The sequence below is a fragment of the Myxine glutinosa genome, chromosome 2, assembly GCF_964187855.1.
Source record: "Myxine glutinosa chromosome 2, kmMyxGlut1.1, whole genome shotgun sequence".
NCBI lineage: Eukaryota > Metazoa > Chordata > Myxini > Myxiniformes > Myxinidae > Myxine > Myxine glutinosa.
The window spans coordinates 50,250,606-50,270,018 of record NC_136262.1 but is presented as its reverse complement, the minus strand read 5'-3'; the positions used below and the strand labels follow the sequence as shown (position 1 = coordinate 50,270,018).

Here is a 19,413-nt window from a genome sequence, read left to right as displayed (position 1 = left end):
TGTCAAGATTTACGCGAGGTTCACCATTTTATGTTTCTGGGTTGGGTAATCGAACTCTGACCTTATTTTTGACAATTAGAGGAAATATTTACATGTCTATTTCCTAATTTTCAGGCATATGCAGTTCATCCGTCTAATTACAAAGGTACGGATTTTGATGTTTTATGAACTGTATGCCATATCCTTGTGTTTAATTTTTGTGCGATCATGATCCGGGTTCATGTATACATGTCATAAATATGACGTCATAGGTCATGTGACCTGGCGGCCATATTGGATTTTATGAAAACCTTAAAATGGATCCCTGCCTTCATTTTTCGATCGATTCATTTTGAACTTTGACCACTTATAGTACGCCATGTGATTGGATGCATATCCTAATTATGACGTCATAGGTCAGGTGACATGGCGGGATGGACCGGTATGGTCCCCGGATCATACCGCCCTTGGCGCCCTTCAAAAATCGAAAGAGTATGGCATGGGCAACATCTGCACCAAATTTGATGCTTTTGGAAGAATTTGAACCAAAATATCCATCAGGGCCCTGACTATCCCAGAGTATCGTCTGGTTATTACTATAGTATAGTATAGTCTAGAGCCATATATATATAGACAGCTGTTTTGCTCCATTGTTCACAATGTCCAAGTCCAGATGTTAAGTTGAACTCTACCAATGAAGTCGTGCTGCAGACAATGGGGACCTTGTCCAGCGTGTTTTGTCCCTTCCATCAGCCTCGTGTAGAGTGTAGAGAGGGGGGTTCTGATGATACTCCCATGTGGACGGTCGGGTGAATCGGTGGTCACGTGACAGGTGTGTGTTTTGTGTGTGCGCAGGAACTGGTGTGCGTTTGTAGTGTCACGGACAGTTTCGTGCGTCGTGGAGGATGGCGTGCAAAGGTTCGCCAAGGCCGAGTACCAGCCGTGCGCCTGGGGACAGTATGCGTGCCCACGTGTTCTCACGTAAGCAAAATGACGCTTCGGAAAAATATTTATATGTGATTTAAAAATATCCTTCGAGACAGGACACCCAGAATAACCAGCTCATTGGACATGACTTTCCACGAGCGGAGCGTCTGCTGTGTGATTGTGTAAACTGATCATTTAAAAGGTTTCTGCACCGACAATGACGCATTGCCATGGACCACTACCAAATGGGGGCAATGCCCAATGATCTGGTGGATTTTCATAAGTTTATGAGTCAACTTTGGGAAAACTATGACCCACATATTCCATGAACCTCGACTTTGTATCCAATTTTTAACTACATACAGATACTGTAGCTTGATTAACAACTTCTGAGCTGCATGTTGATAGCGCCACCTGGTGGACTTATGGAGTACAGAGGAAACCTTTCCTCTACCAAATTGTCTCGAGCCATTTTTTATGCCCATGCAAATGACAGCTTGGACTTTCAGAATGGTTGAGAGATGCAAGCACTTTTCTCTGAGTTATCTAGACTGTGTTTGAATCTCGAAGCAACGATTAACTTTCACCCTGGTGTTTCGCAGGCAGAGCGATAAACATCTGTGTGTGTGTGTGTGTGTGTGTGTGTGTGTGTGTGTGTGTGTGTGTGTGTGTGTGTGTGTGTGTGTGTGTGTGTGTGTGTGTGTGTGTGTGTGTGTGTGTGTGTGTGTGTGTGTGTGCCGTCCCTCGGATGGACGATAAACTATAGACGTCACATTTGCCTGCATTAGTTAGTGGACGTTAAAGATCCCACGGTGTCCTTCGTGAAGAGTGGGACCTCGTCAAATTAGGAGCTATCACCGGCGACAGAGCCTGAACTAGCCAAATTGCAAAATTCCTGCTATGACTGACTGCTGGGAAGGCAACGGCAAACCACCCAGCACAACCATTACCCAAGACATGCTTCAGCAGCAGCACCGCTCTATGAAGAGTATGCTACATTGGTGTTGATAATGATGATGGTGAAATGACAGCTCGTTCTTGCCTGTACGTTAATTGTAATAATTCTCAACAATGCTCCTTCCTCGACATCACTAGATACCGCATGTGTGTTCGCCCACGCTACAAGATCGCGTACAAAAAGGTGAACGAGATGGAGTGGCGATGCTGTCCTGGTTATAGCGGTCACAACTGCCTGATCCGTGTCTCTGAACATCCAACTGTACCTGTAACACACACCCCTCGGCCTGGAATTTCGCACGGGGATATCATACCTGGGCCCGGTAGACCAGCCAGCCTGCCAAATCATCGGAACCCAGGTGAGAAAGCCTTTGAGCCAATGTCTTGATCTTAACGTAAGCAGTTCAAAATATATTATTAAATATGTTGTCATCTCCATCAGCTATTAAACGAGAAAGCAACTTAAAATGCAAAGCCCGTCGGCATCCGTTTTTATTCACACGTCTTCTTCTTCCATATGCTCAAAATAACGAAAACAGTTTTAAAACAAGAACGGCACTCTTCGACGTGACGACGTCGACCGATATGCCTCCGTCCACATTATTACATCATTATAATACTGGTATCAAGTTTGATTTCAAACTCGTGTAGGGAGTGCTGATGATGGCGTGCTGATGATGAGGGGAGTGTCGTTGAAGCTGAAGGGAAAGGTGTATGCTTCATGTGTGAAGTGTTATGATTTATGGGAGCGAGACATGGGTAATGAACGTTGAGCAGCAATGAAGGTTGGAAAGGGTGGAAATGCGAATGGTTCGACGGATGTGCGGAGTATCGTTGAGAGAGAGGAAGACAAATGATGAATTGCGAAAGATGATGGGAATAGAGCCTGTGATTGATGCTGTGAAGAGGAACAGGTTGAGATGGTTTGGTCACGTGTTGAGGAAGGATGAAAGTGACTGGTTGAGAAGAGTGATGGAAATGAATGTAGAAGGAAGCAGAGGACGGGGAAGACTGAGAAAGACTTGGCTAAAGATGGTGGAAGAAGAAATGCGGGCAAGGGGGTTAACAAGGAGAGATGCAGAAAATAGGGCAAAATGGAGAAGATTGTCATGGGGACCGCAAGGCTAACCCCCGCTCTAGCAGGGAAAATGGCCTTTAAAATGCATGTTGTTGTTGTATCAAGTTTGATTTCAATCCATTCAGCTGTGCCCAAGTTAACACATTTTGACCTGACATGACCTCTGACTTTTGACCTATTGACCCCAAAATTTAATCGGTTCATGTTTACAACATTATGCATACCTGCAGCAAGTTTTAATTTAAATCCCTTCAGCTGTTCACAAGTTCTCACATTTTTACCTGACATGACCTCTAACCTTTGGCTTTACATCATTATACATATCTGCACCAAGTTTGAATTAGATCCCTTTAGCCATTCTCAAGTTATAGACCTATTACAGACTTTGACCTTCAACCTTTGACCTCTTGAACCCAAAATATAATCAGTTAATCTTTACATCGTTATACATACCTGTACTAAGTTTGAATTAGATCACTTCACCCGTTCTCAAGTTATAGACATATTACAGATTTGACCTTTGACCCCAAAATCTAATTACTTAATCTTAACAATATTATACATATCTGTACCAACTTTGAATTAGATCACTTTAGCCGTTCTCAAGTTATAGACCTATTACAGACTTTAACCTTTGACCTTTGACCTATAACCCCAAAATTGAATCACTTAATCTTTACTACATTATACACACCTGTACCAAGTTTGAATTTGATCACTAAAGGCTGTTCTCAAGTTATAGACCTATTACACATTTGACCTTTGACCCCGAAATCTAAACACTTAATCTTTACATCATTATACATAGCTGTACTAAGTTTGAATTAGATAACTTTGGCTGTTCTCAAGTTATAGACCTATTACAGACTTTGACCTTTGACATCTTGACCCCAAAATCTAATCAGTTCATCTTTACATCATTTTCAATAAGTGTACCAAGTTTGACGAAGATCCTTTTAGCCGGTCTCAAGTTGTCGTGGTAATGAAAACCAATCATGGACGGACGGACAGCCGGACGGACAACCTGAAAACATAATGCCTCCGGTGACTTCGTCGGCAGAGGCATATAATGAATGATCGTATTAAGGCCATTTTACCCCGCTAGAGCGGGGGTTAGCCTTGCGGGCCCCATGACAATCATGGTTCCCTGTTTGAGGCAATGTTTTATGGCCGGATGCCCTTCCTGATGCCAACCCTTGGTCGCCTCTTACGATGCGCAGGGATACGGTGTACCTATTCTAAACCGGGGTACACACCAGGATCATTCATCCCAGCAAGCTGGTACTCAATTAGCCGACCTCGGAAGGATGACAGGCTGAGTCAACCCCCCTGGCGTTAATTCAGCGATCGACCGGGATTCGAACCCAGGATCCTAGGATCCCAAACGGCGGAGGCATAGAAAATACAAAATTAAAATTGATGATTTTATGCAGCCTTGACCTTTGAACTTTAGATCTAAAAAAAATAAAAAAATCAGCTTCTAGCTTTTGATTGGTAAACCAATTCAGTGACCCAATATACAAATTCTTAAAATTTCAGGTCAATCGGATGAAAATTGACGATTTTATGTGATGCCGACCTTTGACCTTTTGACGTTTTGACCAAATTATTAATTTGCCTTCTCCATATTATATTAACTAGGGCATGCCCGTACTATATATATATCTAAAATTATATCCCCCCCCCTATTTACATGAAATGGTTTGGTCCAAAGCGAACGGCTTGCGAGTGGTGACAATCCCCCCCCTCTATTTACATGCAATGGTTCGGTCCAAAGCGAACGGCTTCCGGAGTTTGGTAAAGAAATCGCCATCGCGTACACAAACGCGCAGGAAAGCGAATGAATCGCAAATTCGTTTTTATTAGTTGTAAAACATAATGCCCAATTATTCAATTAGCGCCAACGTATTTTGGCTGTTTGCAATTTAATCGCAAGGCAAAGTAGAAAGAGAAGAGGGAAAAAAAGAAAAGCCTTGCCTTGCTGCAAACAGCTGCTGCAAACAACAACAACATGGAAGGCTGCACTGTCCGGAAGTTGGCATATCGCAGTTACGATTATTTTAGTGTTAATGGCCAATTATTCAATTAGCGCCAACGTATTTTGGCTGTTTGCAATTTAATCGCAAGGAAAAGTAGAAAGAGAAGAGGGAAAAAAAGAAAAGCCTTGCATTAACGCATTAACGCTTGCATTGCATTAACGGTTCGGCACACGTGATAGCTCGCTGCTCTCTGATTGGTTGAAGCGTTTTTTGGACATAGCTCGGTAGGTACTTGTCCGATTAATTACAAACCTTGAAAAGGCACATCCTCGGGTCCCCAGCAATATACCTGGCAAGTTTCAAGTATATCGGACCCGTGGTTGTCGAGAAACAGCGGTCACAGACAAACACACAGACACACAGACACACAGACACACAGACACACAGACAGACACACAGAGATTGCTGGAATTATAGATAGATAAAGCTTTGTTGAAAAATTGATGGCAAAACTCAAATGGTAAAAACCTTATGGCCCGGACAGACACACAAACACAGACACACAGAAGTTATTGCAAAACGATGTCTCCTGCTGTGCAGTGAATGGCCTAACTCGAGTCCATCGAACATCTTACCCTTGCGCAGTCTTGAGAAAAAGGTCGTGGAAATGGTCTTTTCAACAATTACTTTTGTTTGTTTTTCCGAGCACGATCTATATTTCCTACAAGGCACGATTTTGCCTGAATCTCGATGTTCCCCAATGCGCGGGCGGAAAACCTGATTGGTCGAGGTGGTGTAAAATTCCGGAATATGTTGTCCAAGTACTGCTAAACTGGATATTTTTGGAAGTGCAAACGAGGCAATTTGTGTTCTACAGTGTTCAATTATGTAATTAAATTGAAGTAAAATAAAGGTTTTAATGGCTGAAGAAGAAAATTTAATTGGGAGTTTACCGCCGTTGTTGCACCATCTTTTACACCACCTTATTTAACACGTTACATATTCGTTCTTCGTGCTTGTTGTTTGTGTCCTTTATGACATCCCTCAAACAGTAAGGTTCCTGTTTGGAATGATTTTCAATTTTGTTTGACTGCGAAACAATCAGACTAAAACAATAACCTTGCTCCTCTGCACATGTACGTTGTGGATGAGATTCCATACAATTTGCCAAATTCAGAGCCAAAGTACTGCTAAAGTGCAGATTCGTGTTCGATTTATGTTTCGAATCGTGTTTGAGTGTTCGAAAAAGAACATTAGATTGAAATTAAGTAGTTCCTGATCATGGACTGATATCTGGGGGTGTGTTCCGTTCGCAAACGGCTTGATATCCCTTTCCAAGCCAGTCGTTCCGTATCAAGCGCTTTCCAAGCCGCTCACCTAGCCGCTCGGCAAACTGAACAAGCGATTACGAGAGGTGCTTCATCATGTTAGTATAAAATAATGGCTGCCATAGTCTCAGTCAAAACTATACTACAACCAATGAAATGTTCAGAGGCATGCATACCCCTGTTATTATGTTAAATGATAATTTATTCTATAAAAAGCCGTTCATGTCTGTCTGTCTCTGGAAAAGGTTACACTATGTACTTAAAGTCTCTTTATTATGTACAGTTTGAACGTCACTTACACCACGACTACGCCTATTGTCGTGTACATTTTAAATGTTTCGATCCTTTGGATTTCTGTAGACCCTTTGGACCCCTATAGATCCCTATAGACCCTTTGGACCCCGATAGACCCTTTGGACCCCTCAGATCCTTACCTCCTTTAGACCTCTTCGACCTGCAGACCCTTTGGACTCCTCAGATCTTTACCTCCTTTAGACCTGCAGACCCTTTAGACCCAATTAGACCCCCTTTAGATATTTTAGACCTCTTACGGCCTGCTTGTCGTTAAAGGCGGCAAAAAGGGTTGGCGTCAGGAAGGGCATCCGGCCGTAAAACATTGCTTCAAAAAGGGGACCGAAAAACAACAACAACCACAGTTCCCGAAAAAGGCCAACCCCCGCTTTGCGGGGAAAAATGGCCTCTAAAGGTGGTTTTTTTACGGCCATTATACCCTTAGAACTGCTTCGACCCCTTTAGACCTTTTTGACCGCTTACACACGTTGACTCCAGAGACCTGTTAGACTTTTATACCCCTTTAGACCCTAACTACTATTGGAACATACATACCTTTGAGACGCCTAGACCCCGTATAGATCCCACATAGACACTTTAGACCCTCTGAACCCCTTCGATCTCTTAGACCACTTAGACCCTTGACCTTTACACCCTTCAGCCACCTCAGACCCTTTCGATCCATTAACTCCCTTTAAACACACACCACGCAAACATCAAAAGAGTCTTCTTGCAATATACAGACTATACGTTTTTGCCGAGGTTAAAGCTCAAGGCCGACGTTTCTATCAGCAAGGAGTCTTCCTCCAGCACTGTAATTCATATAAAAGTGCATTGGTATTTCATTTAACGTCCTTGATGTTTATATGATGTATGCAAAATAATCTCGTGATCTTGAAGCCGTGTACAGACAGTGAGTAGGCTGGCCAACATGATGTCATTATTGTATCATTTTGAAATTTAACAGTGATTCTCGTTGCCAAGGCTTTGGGTTTATTTTGGGAAGTGGGCAGCTCGCAAACGTTGGCATTGGAAATATTTCCTGGAATCAAGTTTAAGAATTCAGGCCGTGCTCCATGAGATAACCGAAAGCAACTTTCTCTTTGCACTCTGTTGCTCAATATGCCTACCATCCCTTATAAGGAACTTCAACGCAGGAGGAAGCCATTAGGCCCGTCAAACCTGCGCAATGGTTGCCAACCTATGGTCGTTTGTCCATTAATTATTTATCCTTTTTCAATGCTGAGCGTCAAGCAAGGAAGTATCACGTACCGTTTTGAAAGTGTTTGTTATTACTTGGCCAGGAACGGGTTTGAACCACCAACATCTCAAAATCATAGCAGATCACGCTTTAACCGTTCTGAGTCAGGTAAATCACAGTAAAATGATTAGATCACAAAATACAGCAATCATTCACAACTGTATGGCAATGAGGGCCCACTGAGGAGATGATTTGATGTGTGGTGCTGTTCGCAGGTGGAAACTTTGGTGGAGAAAAGATAAACTCATTGGAAGGGGACGTCCGTCAGCTAACTCATACTGTCAACGGCTTGCAACACACTCTGTCCAACCTGCAGCGTGCTTTCAATGAGGACTCGAATCACTTGCGCAACCTCATAAACACCTACAACAACAACCTCAATGGATTCCGTCCGGGGGATGTCGGTCTCACAGGGCACGGGGGTCACCAACCATCCCAATCATCATCCAACCTCCTTCGAGGCCTCCATGAGGTCAATGTTACATTGCAACGTAAGGGAAAGGCCCTGGATCACCTGAGGGGTACACTATCAGACCATGATGCTCGTATTAACTCTATTGTCAAAGAGCTTGGAGACCGACATCATGGCGGTTTTCCGGGTCAAGGTGCGGATGGTGCAGACGCAGTCGTTGAAACAAGCCTCGAGTCTGGAGCACTGGACAGGCGTCTACTGCAGCTTCGCGGTGACATTATCAATGAGATTCGTTCCAATTTGTTGTCACCACCACGTGTCAGTGCAGGGAGTTGTGGATGCAGGGCTGAGTTGGAGGAGCTTCGAGCGAGGCAGGCTGAAAGTGATCTGGCACTGAGACGACTCAGGGATGAAAGACAAGGCTGGCGAGATCATTATGATAGGCAACTGAAAAGCCTGAATAGTGCAAGTCGGGAAGAATGCTGTGAAGATGCAGTTAAACTCAGGCGAAGACTAGAAAAGGCCGAAAGACGCCTAGCAACTCTTTCAGTCGAGGTGCGCACACTGGAGCATGAAACAAATGGTCCAGGGAACACTGTTACAGGATGGGATTTACGAGCGGGGCTTAATGAAATTGAAGAACGGATCAACGCTTCCTTGCGACGTGTTGAAGAATCGACAAGTCGCGCCCATGACAAGTGTCTTAGCGCGGTTGGAGGTGAGGCAGTTCTCCGGCAGGAAGAGGCTCAGCACAGTGCAACCGCTCACCGTGAGGAATTGAGTAAACTCTGGGACTCAATCGAGTCTCTTCGGGAAAAACCTCCGCCTGGCTGGTCGGCTTTCCCAGACCCCTCGATTCAAGGACTGGAAGGAAGACTGCGTGCTCTTGAGGATGATAGAACACGCTGGGAAGATGAGATCGGGCGTTTCCAATCAGATTTGAACCGACTAATGTCTGAAATTGGAACACTGAGACGTGAAAATACGAAGATAGCCACAAACCTAACTCACCTCACAGGCCAGGTGCATCATGGTGGTGCACGGTTAGATAGACCAGGAGGCGGTCGCTGCCCAAAAAGTTGCACCAATGCTATTGTGTCTCTACGTGATGAATTGTTCCCAAAAATAGTTACAATAGGTGATACAGTTACAGAAAATCGGCACGGGATTCGGTCGCTCAACATTACTATCCGACATGTGACCAGCGTCCGAGGAGGAAGTGAGAGTGATAGAAGCTTGGCAAAGATCTGGGTGGTGCTGGATGGCATTGGAGATAGAATGGTGGAGTTTGAAAAATCACTCACCAATATCAACCACTCAATATCCAAATGTGACGCTGCAGTCACTAAAGTGAACGAGACAGTGCAAGAAGTTGGCGCTGGGCTGAGTGCGCGGATTTCCTGGGTACGAGAGCGAGTTGCTGAGCAGAACAAAGTGGTACGAGGCCAGAGTCGAGCATTAGCGGGGCTGGAAGGTGGCTTGAATCATGTAGAAGGCCGCATTGAATCAGAAGGCCAGGTGTGTAAAGATGAGCTGGAGCATCGCATCAGAGCCCTTGAGGAGGCAAGTGAGAAGCTCGATGGTCTTCGGAAAATCCTGCAACGACTTGAAGCTGATCTTGGTGACCATGTGACCCGGCTGAATGCACGGATAAAAGGTCTTGGCAATTCCATGACTACCTGTTGTCATGAAAGCAAGACACTGGGCGACCGAGTTGACAAGCTGCACGTTTACCTGGACAAACGTCTTGCCCGAATCAACAATTCCCTAGACCATGTTGGTAACGACTTTAAGGATATTCTTAAGGGTAAGTCATGAGATGATGGTCCCATTGTTGCTGACTTGTTGATACTTTTATATTTCTTCCTAAAGATTGAGAAAGGTTATTGCTGGTTCAGTGCATGATTTTTCAACCACTTTATTATTATAAATTAAATTATTATAGAATAAAAATTCAACATTCCTCACTTTTTCTCACATTCATTCTGCTATACCACATGCACAGATCTTAAAGAAGCTAAAAAGCCTGGACCCTCTGGCCCAATGGGTCTGCCCGGCCTAGTCGGAGAGCCGGGTCTTCCGGGTCTTCCTGGACCTTCCGGGCCTCCTGGACAGCAAGGCTTGGGAGGACGTTCAGGCACAAAGGGCGAGCCAGGCCAAATGGGTCTGGAGGGCATTCCTGGGGTCGCGGGCCTTCCAGGACCCCGCGGACCTCCGGGTGAGGTTCATTTTGATTGTTTGCTTTTTAGTTATTTTTGCTATGTTGTTTTTCATCCAAAGTGTTAGTGTATGTATGTCATATATGAGTGGTAAATGTCAACAGAAAGCTTTAGTGCATGTGAAGTGCCTCTTCTCTCCTGCTGTTGAGATAAAGGGAAATATGACGAGCTGAATTGCTTGCGAACAATTGGAGGAAAAATAACACACATGTCGTCAGTTCATCCTTTCCTTTCAAACAAATTAGTGTACCAGTGCCATTCTAATTGGGGGGTTAGACCTGCCCTTGTCATAAGACATAACATTTAGATTTTAGATTTTTATAGTGCAGGAATATATTGGCTCACATAGGGCAACAGAGCAGGTTCACAGACAGACAGGGGACGAAACAGAAAGAGTGAGACAAGGACATCATAAACTAATGGATGAATGGTGTGATGGGAAGGAGGGAAGAGGAGGTTTAAGAAAAGTAGATGGGAATTGGGTGAAGAACAATCTTGCTCGAGAAGGTGAGTGCCAATCTGCATCGGCGGACAGGTAGAACAATGGATGACATCAACAGGACATTTGTTGAGGTATGCTAACAGCCGTGGGAAGCAAGGAGAAGCTGACGTTTCAGGTAGTAACCCTCCATAGCAGCAAAATATTGTTTTTTTTACCCCTAAAGGGTGGTTTTATGGACCCTTTGGATTTCCCTCAGGGTGCTCCTAAAGAGTCCTTCTTTTGAGAAAGGAAGCACCATTACTGTGACGTTGCTGGTACCCAGTGTGTCCTGGGAAGTGACGGTACTCCCCCAAGCTCAGTGGCTGTATTTGTCTCGTCTAACGATCCTGTGTAGTCTCCTGTATTCGTTTGCGTGTCCATGTGTGTGACGTGTGTGTGGCAGCTCCTCGACGAGCCTTAGATCCTGCAAAAAATGTAGTTTTCAGTTTTTCACTGTTCTCATCAATACCTGTTTTATCACCTTCTCGTGAGAGTAATTTTAAAAACAGATTAATCAATACACTGGTCTCAAGACAGTGTCTAAATAGCTAAATATTGTAGCACGAGACTATCCTCATTCATATCTAGAATATCAAACCTCGATGCTCGCAAAACAAATCTTTTGCCATTTGTATACTTTGACTCAGCAGTGTCATGACGATGTACGTACGCACCTTGGAAAACGAGTAGTGTTGCAGCGGGGAGTCCATACGAGGGCGCAGCATGCTGCATGAGCACAATGATGTAAAATTGGGAAAAACAAAGAATTACCATCAAACTTTACTGGTAACACCTGTATGGGTCCTAAAGGTTGAATTCTATTTTTCTGTACCAAATTCTTTTTAAATAATTTAATTTTTCTATCAGCCTCCTTTTTAAATGGTCTTTATCTGCTCCACATTGATGAAACAAAATTGGTATTTGCATCCATTACATGAGTTTAATGGAAGAACGTCATGAGGCCACATCTTCCACAATACAAGAGTGTGGGTGTTTGTTTTTTTACGTTAATCTTTCATGGCCGAACCGCAGCACCCAGAGGCCCCACATTTTGGGTGTGGGTACCTCAGGATCTGGGCAAGGTTTTAAGCTGGGATGTGGGGTCTGCAATGCTGCCGCTGGCCCGCAGGCAAAAGGTAACCACCATGAGGCCAATAACTCCATAGCTTTCCAATGTTCAGCACGTCTTGAAATCAAAAGCTCCGCAGGCTATCTCCCTTCCGCCCCCCACGGGCACCGCCGGATAGCCCATGCTAGTAACATATGACACAATTACATTTTATTAAACTACGGAAGCATTAAAAGCAATACATTTTAAATGATTTCATTGGTTACTAGGGTAGAACGTAGAGCACAAGGTGGGTTTGTTACAATGATCGTTTTTGTTCACTAAGTTTGACATACAAATGTCATACATACAAATGTCATATGTATGTCATACAAATGTCATACATGTCATACATACAAATGACATACATATGGACATACAAATGGGCCTGCTAGGTCATTTGCACTACAGTGTGAGGTAAGTGGTATGGTATTTGTAGTATGTACTGTATATTATGTTCTGACAGGATGGTGCAGAGGAAGCTCACTTACCTTTGAGCTGTCTAGTCTGCGTTCAATTCTAGTCTGTCTACCCGGATATTATAAACTGTGATGGGATTGGTACTTGGCAGGCGGGCTATTAATGAGTGCATTGTTTCTTGGATGCCCATTAAGCTGGGTGTCTTGTCTGATAGCATCGGTTTATGGACTTTAAAGATCCCAAGGCGTCCTTTGATGAAGTGTAAGTGAGTTATCATCAGCGCTCTGAACAAATTACAAATTCCTCGCTAAATTGCACAAAGCAAGTGGCCTGGTATTCTCAGAGTGTAGTTGCTGTTTGAGCTGCAGCTCCTAAACATGCATCAAGGTGTTCACATGTCACATGTGATTGGTTGTCATGGTGTCATGTCTGCTATGAAGAACAGCCATCACTGTATATGTATTCATTTGGAATCCTAGAGTGCGTGTTAACACTTAAACGGCCACAATTATTCCCACCTTGTGTGATTGGCCGGGGAAGGTTTTTGCCCCAAGTTTTTCATGAACCTGCTGGCCCAGCCTGACGTTCGCCCCAGTCGGTGAGAGCAGGTGTTTGTAATTTGTTCAGGGTGCCGCTGACAACTGGCCTACTCTTCACGAAAGACACCCTGGGATCTTTAACATCCATCAATTAATGCTGGCAGATGGGACATCCAAGTTTAATGTCCATCCGAGGAACGGTGCAAACATTGATGAATAGGACTACCTGTGAAAGACCAGGATGATGAGTGTGCATTCCTCTAGGATATTGTACCAGCCTTATGAAGGTAAACATCTACAGGTATTGGGGCAGGGCATTCATGATGCACACTTTTAATTACAGAAAAATCAAAAAGCAAAGCGGTATTGATGAAACTTCACCTATTTCTCAAGGAACTTCCCAGGTACACCTACACACCTGGTCCCATCAATGTTGTAGAGCCTCGAAGCCATCTGCTGAGAAATCCTTGTATAGATACACAGTCATTTAAATTGACATGTTTTTCCATCATCGTCTTACTATAATTCACCAAAATGTCCGTCCATCCGTTCGAAGGTAACGCAAAAAAGGCTCAACCGATCGCAACGATATTTTGGGTGGGTATTCCTGGGACCCCTTGGAGTAAAATCGGCTATATTGTTTTTCCAATTTTTTTCCCAATTTTCCAAGTTTTCCAATTTTCCAACTTTTCCAAACACTATGGAATAATATTTACCGATATGAACAGTGATGTGGCTTTTGTTGAAATTCTACGTACCAGGAGAGAGTAGATCGACTCCTGACGAACTCTTCCTATATAAACGTGTGGCTCCGAAGAAACACGGCAGCGTGTGCAGAGCGACTGAGAAACAGGTGTCGCGGCCGCTTCCGTGTTACAGATTCGGCGCGCACTCTTCACACATAAACGTGCGACTGAGAAAGACGTGTAGCGGCCGCTTCCGTTTTGCAGAATTCAATCTTTTTTCAAAATGGGCGCCACGTACTGTTTAGATTTTGATGATTTGCGTGTGATAAGATTCAACGGATGTTTATATGAATCGTTTAAAATAAAAAGCCTTCAATTTCTGATATTTTTCCTTTTCATTTGGGCTTCCCAATTGGGCGGGTACCGTTGCTAGTGAACTTAATGCCATACAGATGTTCTTTGAATTGTAAGAAAAGGTGAAAATCACAAGGTGACAAATGTGGACTAAATGGACGATGATTTATGACTTCCCAACACCTCAGCATACCTGACTATTGGAGGCATATTGCTTGTCTCACTTATTTGTGTAACATGTCACTGTCATACCTACCATTTTTGCTTTACCCACATTCAATAAATCATATGTGAGTTAAACCATGAACGTCCCAAAAATAATTTTGCCATTAGCTCCATAGGACAGAGCAGTACACCTTTCATCTATGGGCAAAGGCCTTGTAAGTCCTGAGTAATTCTGGTTTATCAAGGAATGATTTTAAGTGATTGAAGCTACCCAGCCTGTGGCTGGCTTTGAAGCCATCTTTGTGAAGTGGTCAGCCCAGGAAAGGTCACGGCTGATGGCGAGACCTAGACGTCCAAGAGAGTGAACCTCTTCCACCAGCTGACCGTGGAAAATGGGTTCGATTAACAATCTTGCCAGAGCAACAATGTGAGACTGAGATTTCCCGAGAATGAAATACATGTTCCATTTATCACACTGACATAGTGTAAAATCAATTTCAGATCTACAGAGACTGACCACAGTTGCTTTCTGCCTGTCTGTCGGAAGAGATGCTGTACAGCATAACATAGAGCCATCTGCAAAAAAGAAAGAGGTTTTCGAGAGCATCGGTGAAGTATTTTATGTGGACGAGGAACAAGACTGGAACCAAGACCGAGTTGGGGAACTCCAGCCTACGCTGGGAGAGGAGCGGAGAGAGTTTGTTCCATTGATAGCAGATCATTGACTGTGTGAGTGGAGAAAGTTTAAATGTCAGGTTGCCAGGTATGCCACTGGCAGAGAGTTTAACAAGCAGAACAGGCTGAGGGCATAAAAGTACTTTGCTGAATGCCCGAGGTATATCTAATGAGATGTTCCTGACATCTTGATTGAGATTTAGGGCCTCCAACCTTCATTGTTGAGAAAGGCGTAGCAGCACATTCAGAGTCGAGTGATTGGGTGGAATCCGAACTGATGGGCAGAGATCAGGTAGTTTGAAATGAGGAAATACTTGACATCAGCATCAATGATGGATTCAATGACTGATAATAACTGTAAGCTTACTGATCTGTAATTGAGACCATTATTTGCACCTCATCGTGGATGGGAGTGATGTTTGCTGACTTCCAGGCAGATGAGCTCGAGCTAGACAAAGAAGAAGGGCAGGCTGAAGAGCACAGATAAGCAATCAGCAATAGAGCAGGGATTGGGAATGGGAACTGATGGCATCTGGGCCGGGTGCTGAAGCAGCGTTGAATTCGACAGATTTCCAGTGTGAAGGACACGAAGTTTGATAGACAGTGTCTGTGGGGGAGTAAGACGGGAACAGAGCAGGGTGGGTTAGGAACAAGACTTGTGGGCAAATATCTGGTTGAGGCATTCTTGCGTACCTGGCACAGCACCACATCTTTCAGGAAGGAGCTTGGTGCAGAAGTTTAACCTTGAGATTTGAAATGTCATGTTTTCTGGCTTACCTAAGAATGGACATACAAGTATTGAGAACCTTATGGAGTGACCTAAAGTTACCCTCAGTCGAAATAACCTTCCTTATTGAGAAAGCAAGTATTACACCACAACAACCTCTCCACGGGATTCCATCAAGTTGTGAAATTCCATTTTGATTGAATTACTGGAGTTGACCTGAATATCATTTCATTATACCGAAATTGAATTGCAAATGAATGCCTTGTAAACAAGAAGGATCTGGTCGCAACGAGGAGATTATTTTACCTTATATTTGTTAATATATAATTTTTTTAATCGTCTTATATAGAGCTGATGGGATAACCTAGTTGTAGAAGTATACGTACTCACCTCTGAGTTGTCTACCCTTCCAATTCGACCAATTATTATCAATTACCATCCTGGAGTTTCAGGGGCAGGGACATTCATCAAAGTTTGTGTCGTACCTCGGATGGATGTTGAGCCTGGCGTCCTATCTGCCAATATTAGTTGGTGGATGTTAAAAATCCCCGAAGAGCTATCTCTGACAGCCTGGCCAGATTCCAAATTCCTGCCCTAAATACCATTGGGAAGGCAACGGCAAACTACCCATTGTAATCTTTGGGAGCTCTGAATCTTCCTTCTCGCAGAGCACGTAGTAGTAGTAGTAGTAGTAGTAGTAGTAGTAGTAGTAGTAGTAGTAGTAGTCGTCTTGGTAGCCTTATACAAAATACTTGAAACATTTTTTTTCTGGGGTTTTCCGGCAGGACAAGACGCCATCTCCCGTTGGGTGGCTTTCACAGCGGCTGTGCAAGAACCACAGCAGGAGGGGAAGATCATACGCTTCACAAACGTCCTTTTGAACGACGGAAACCATTACAATCCACAGACAGGTCAGTAGATCGCATTACCTGTTTATTACCCTCGTAGGAGGAGAGGGCAATGCATTTGGGTCCGTTTGTCTGCTTGTCCGCAAATAATAAATATGATTTTCTTGGCAACCGTTGGTCCGATTGACACGAAATTTCCACCATAGGTACAACTCCACCTGTAGAATTGTTTAATGATAATTATGACATCATAGGTAACGTGACATGGGCGCCATCTTGGAAAAAACGAAAATCTTTGCACCTCTATATCTCCGAAAGCACCACATAGAAAAAATTGAGACATGGCTCATTGTAAAGAACTCTTCATGGGGAATAAAATATGTTAATGATGATGTCATAGGTGCCTCCATTATGACGTCATAATTCGACAAGTACAAAACTTCGTCCGATCAAGATGAAATTTCTTGAGCGTCATCTAGGGATAAATCGGTGGAGGAAAAAAAAAATGATGACGTCATTGGTCACGTGGTTCGGCCGCCATATTTGTTTTTAACATAAAAGCCTTAAAAACCACTGAAAACACATCCTGGCGAGGGTCTGCAATCTCTGATTGCTCTTTATTGTTCGTCTTGTATCCAAGTTAGCACCTCATTATTTGAACCTACCCTATTTTTACCTGTCATATCACGATTCGGCCAAAACTTGGTGGACAGGTTCGGTATATGGCAAGGACCATTTGTTTACATTTTGATGAAGATCCGGATACTACATTTTTTAAGTGATTCTTCACCATTGAGAAATACAGCCAAAAACTATATATAGCACGATATATAAAACAGTTGTGGCCAAGTTATGACAAAACTTGGTGGATGGGTTGGGTAGGTGACAAGAATAATCTGGTTAGATTTTGGTTCAGATCCGGCCTATCAGTGGGATAGAAAATGTAAACTTTTTTGCCTGATGGAGGTATGCGCTCTACCGAGTGCTGTTGTAGTTTTAAATGTTTCACCTGCATGCAACAAAGAAATAGCTCCTGTAATGTCATGTAATGAAGCAGAACTAATGGTGCCATTGAAGCTGAATATCTGCATCTTCTCCCCAGCAAGACAGTAAACTTTGTTTTTCCTTTCCATAAACAGTTTCCTGGAATGTGTTTTCCAGCAGGAACAACTCAAAACCCTGAGATTGTTTATCTGTAACCAAGTCTCCTTTGAGCCGTTGTTGTCTTTCATTTCCATCCTCCAGGGGTTTTTACTGCGCCAGTTGCGGGCCGTTACCTTCTGGGTGCAGTCCTCGTTCCAGAGACCAGCAGTACAATATTCGCCATCTTGAGTCGTAGCGATTCGCCACTCATCTACCTCGACTCGGACGGCCCACGCCCTGAAGAGATCGAGAAATCACCTGGACCGCGACGGGTCGATCGACCGAAAGGTGGTGCTGCGGTAATGCATCTTGTGCTCGAGCTGTCCGCGGGAGATTCTCTTTTCCTGGAGCTAGTGAGCGGACGACTACACACGTCACATGAACCATACTCTACTTTCAGCGTCGCCCTCATTTACAACAGTGACGCGAGCATTTCGACTCGGTGACCGGGAGTTGAGAGACGATCCTCACAAAACGTCACGGATTGCTCACGGGTGCACGAGGCTGGACATAAACAGGAATATGTTGTCCACGCCGTCTTTCATTTCTTGGAAAACGGACCTGCAGATTGCCTTTGTGGCTTCGCATGATTGACATGTTCTCATGAAGCTGGTGAAACAAGGCCATTGTGTTTCTCTGTCTGCTTCCTATTGCAACAACCGGAGATTACTCATGGGTGCTAACTCTAATTCTGTACATAACATACCGACCGGTCGCAGTGCTGGTCACTCGTCTACAACGCTGACGGAATACAGATGCAATATGCTGTACGAGCATCAGATCGTTTCCGAAGTACCTTTTATTCCAGAAGAATCAACAGCAAAGCCCCTTAAATCACTAAGTACACCGAGTTTAATATATTTTCAAACGAAATAGTTCCTTTGTATTCATTTTTACTCATATGCTTTCGTTTTGCCTTGAAATTCCCCTTTGCTTTCCCATGGGTCAAGCGTCGCCATGCAAATAGGATTGCTGAAGAACTCCAGGATCCAGATGATAATTAATTAATTAATAAAAGAACAAAGCAAGCTCCATTTTGATAACACTGAACTTTCTGGCAATGTACAGTTCCCTGAAATGCAGGACATGTGGAAAACAATTGTAAACCTTTGCAGATACCACATGACAGTGGTGGCCACCTCATGCGGGAGCAGTAAACACTTTCCCATCGGCGTTGTTGCTGCGAGCTGCTAAATCGATGTAAATACAGTACCAGCACATTGACAAGTTCGACAAAAAATATTGTGCCTTTTCAAAGTTGTACGAAAAGCTGAAAGATTTGTAGTAGATCGAGTGAATTATCAGAACAATCAACACTTGAAATACTTATTGGGAATAAAGGTGGATGTATGAAGGAAAATAAGGTGACTGGTGGGTGGATGGGTGGTTGGGTTGGGATTGAAGTGAATGAAGAAGGAACGATTCTTGTACTGTTGTTGTAAATGTATTGTAGTCGTTTACAGAACCAACAAGTCATCCAGGTTCTCAAATCCGGAAATGGGATCGTGCAAACATGAAAGTGTTTTGTTGACATTCCAGATGGTTGTTGATTATATTACAATTATGCTTCACTGGCATAAGATTGTTCGTTTAAACTGCTCTACTGCGTTTCACTGCAGTCTATAGAAGGCAACATGTTATGTAAAGGCTCAGGAATTCTGAAGTAAACCTCAAAGCTTTTGGAATCTCTCAAAGGGGAACAAATTCAAGTGGAGAGAGAGAGCGGGGCCACAAGTGGTGAGGGACGGAGAGGGTAGTGGGATAGAGGGAGGGGTAGTGGGATAGAGAGAAGTGGTGTGGGGAGGGAGATGTGGGGGAGAGCCGGGGCACAAGTGG

The 19,413-nt window shown here is 43.7% G+C and overlaps 1 protein-coding gene across 2 annotated transcripts in view; it reads left to right on the top strand.

The window, feature by feature from the left end:
* LOC137421829 (EMILIN-1-A) overlaps nucleotides 1–19,168 on the top strand; it is a 32,824-nt gene extending 13,656 nt beyond the window's left edge. For both annotated transcript variants that reach the window (XM_068108263.2, XM_068108264.2), the window contains exons 2-7: nucleotides 835–960; nucleotides 2,002–2,222; nucleotides 8,016–10,019; nucleotides 10,218–10,430; nucleotides 16,372–16,497; nucleotides 17,680–19,168. In XM_068108263.2, coding sequence (XP_067964364.2) covers nucleotides 835–960; nucleotides 2,002–2,222; nucleotides 8,016–10,019; nucleotides 10,218–10,430; nucleotides 16,372–16,497; nucleotides 17,680–18,023 — 3,034 coding nt within the window. In that variant the 3' untranslated portion in view covers nucleotides 18,024–19,168. The remainder of the gene's footprint in view (nucleotides 1–834; nucleotides 961–2,001; nucleotides 2,223–8,015; nucleotides 10,020–10,217; nucleotides 10,431–16,371; nucleotides 16,498–17,679) is intronic.
* Nucleotides 19,169–19,413: the final 245 nt, after the last annotated feature.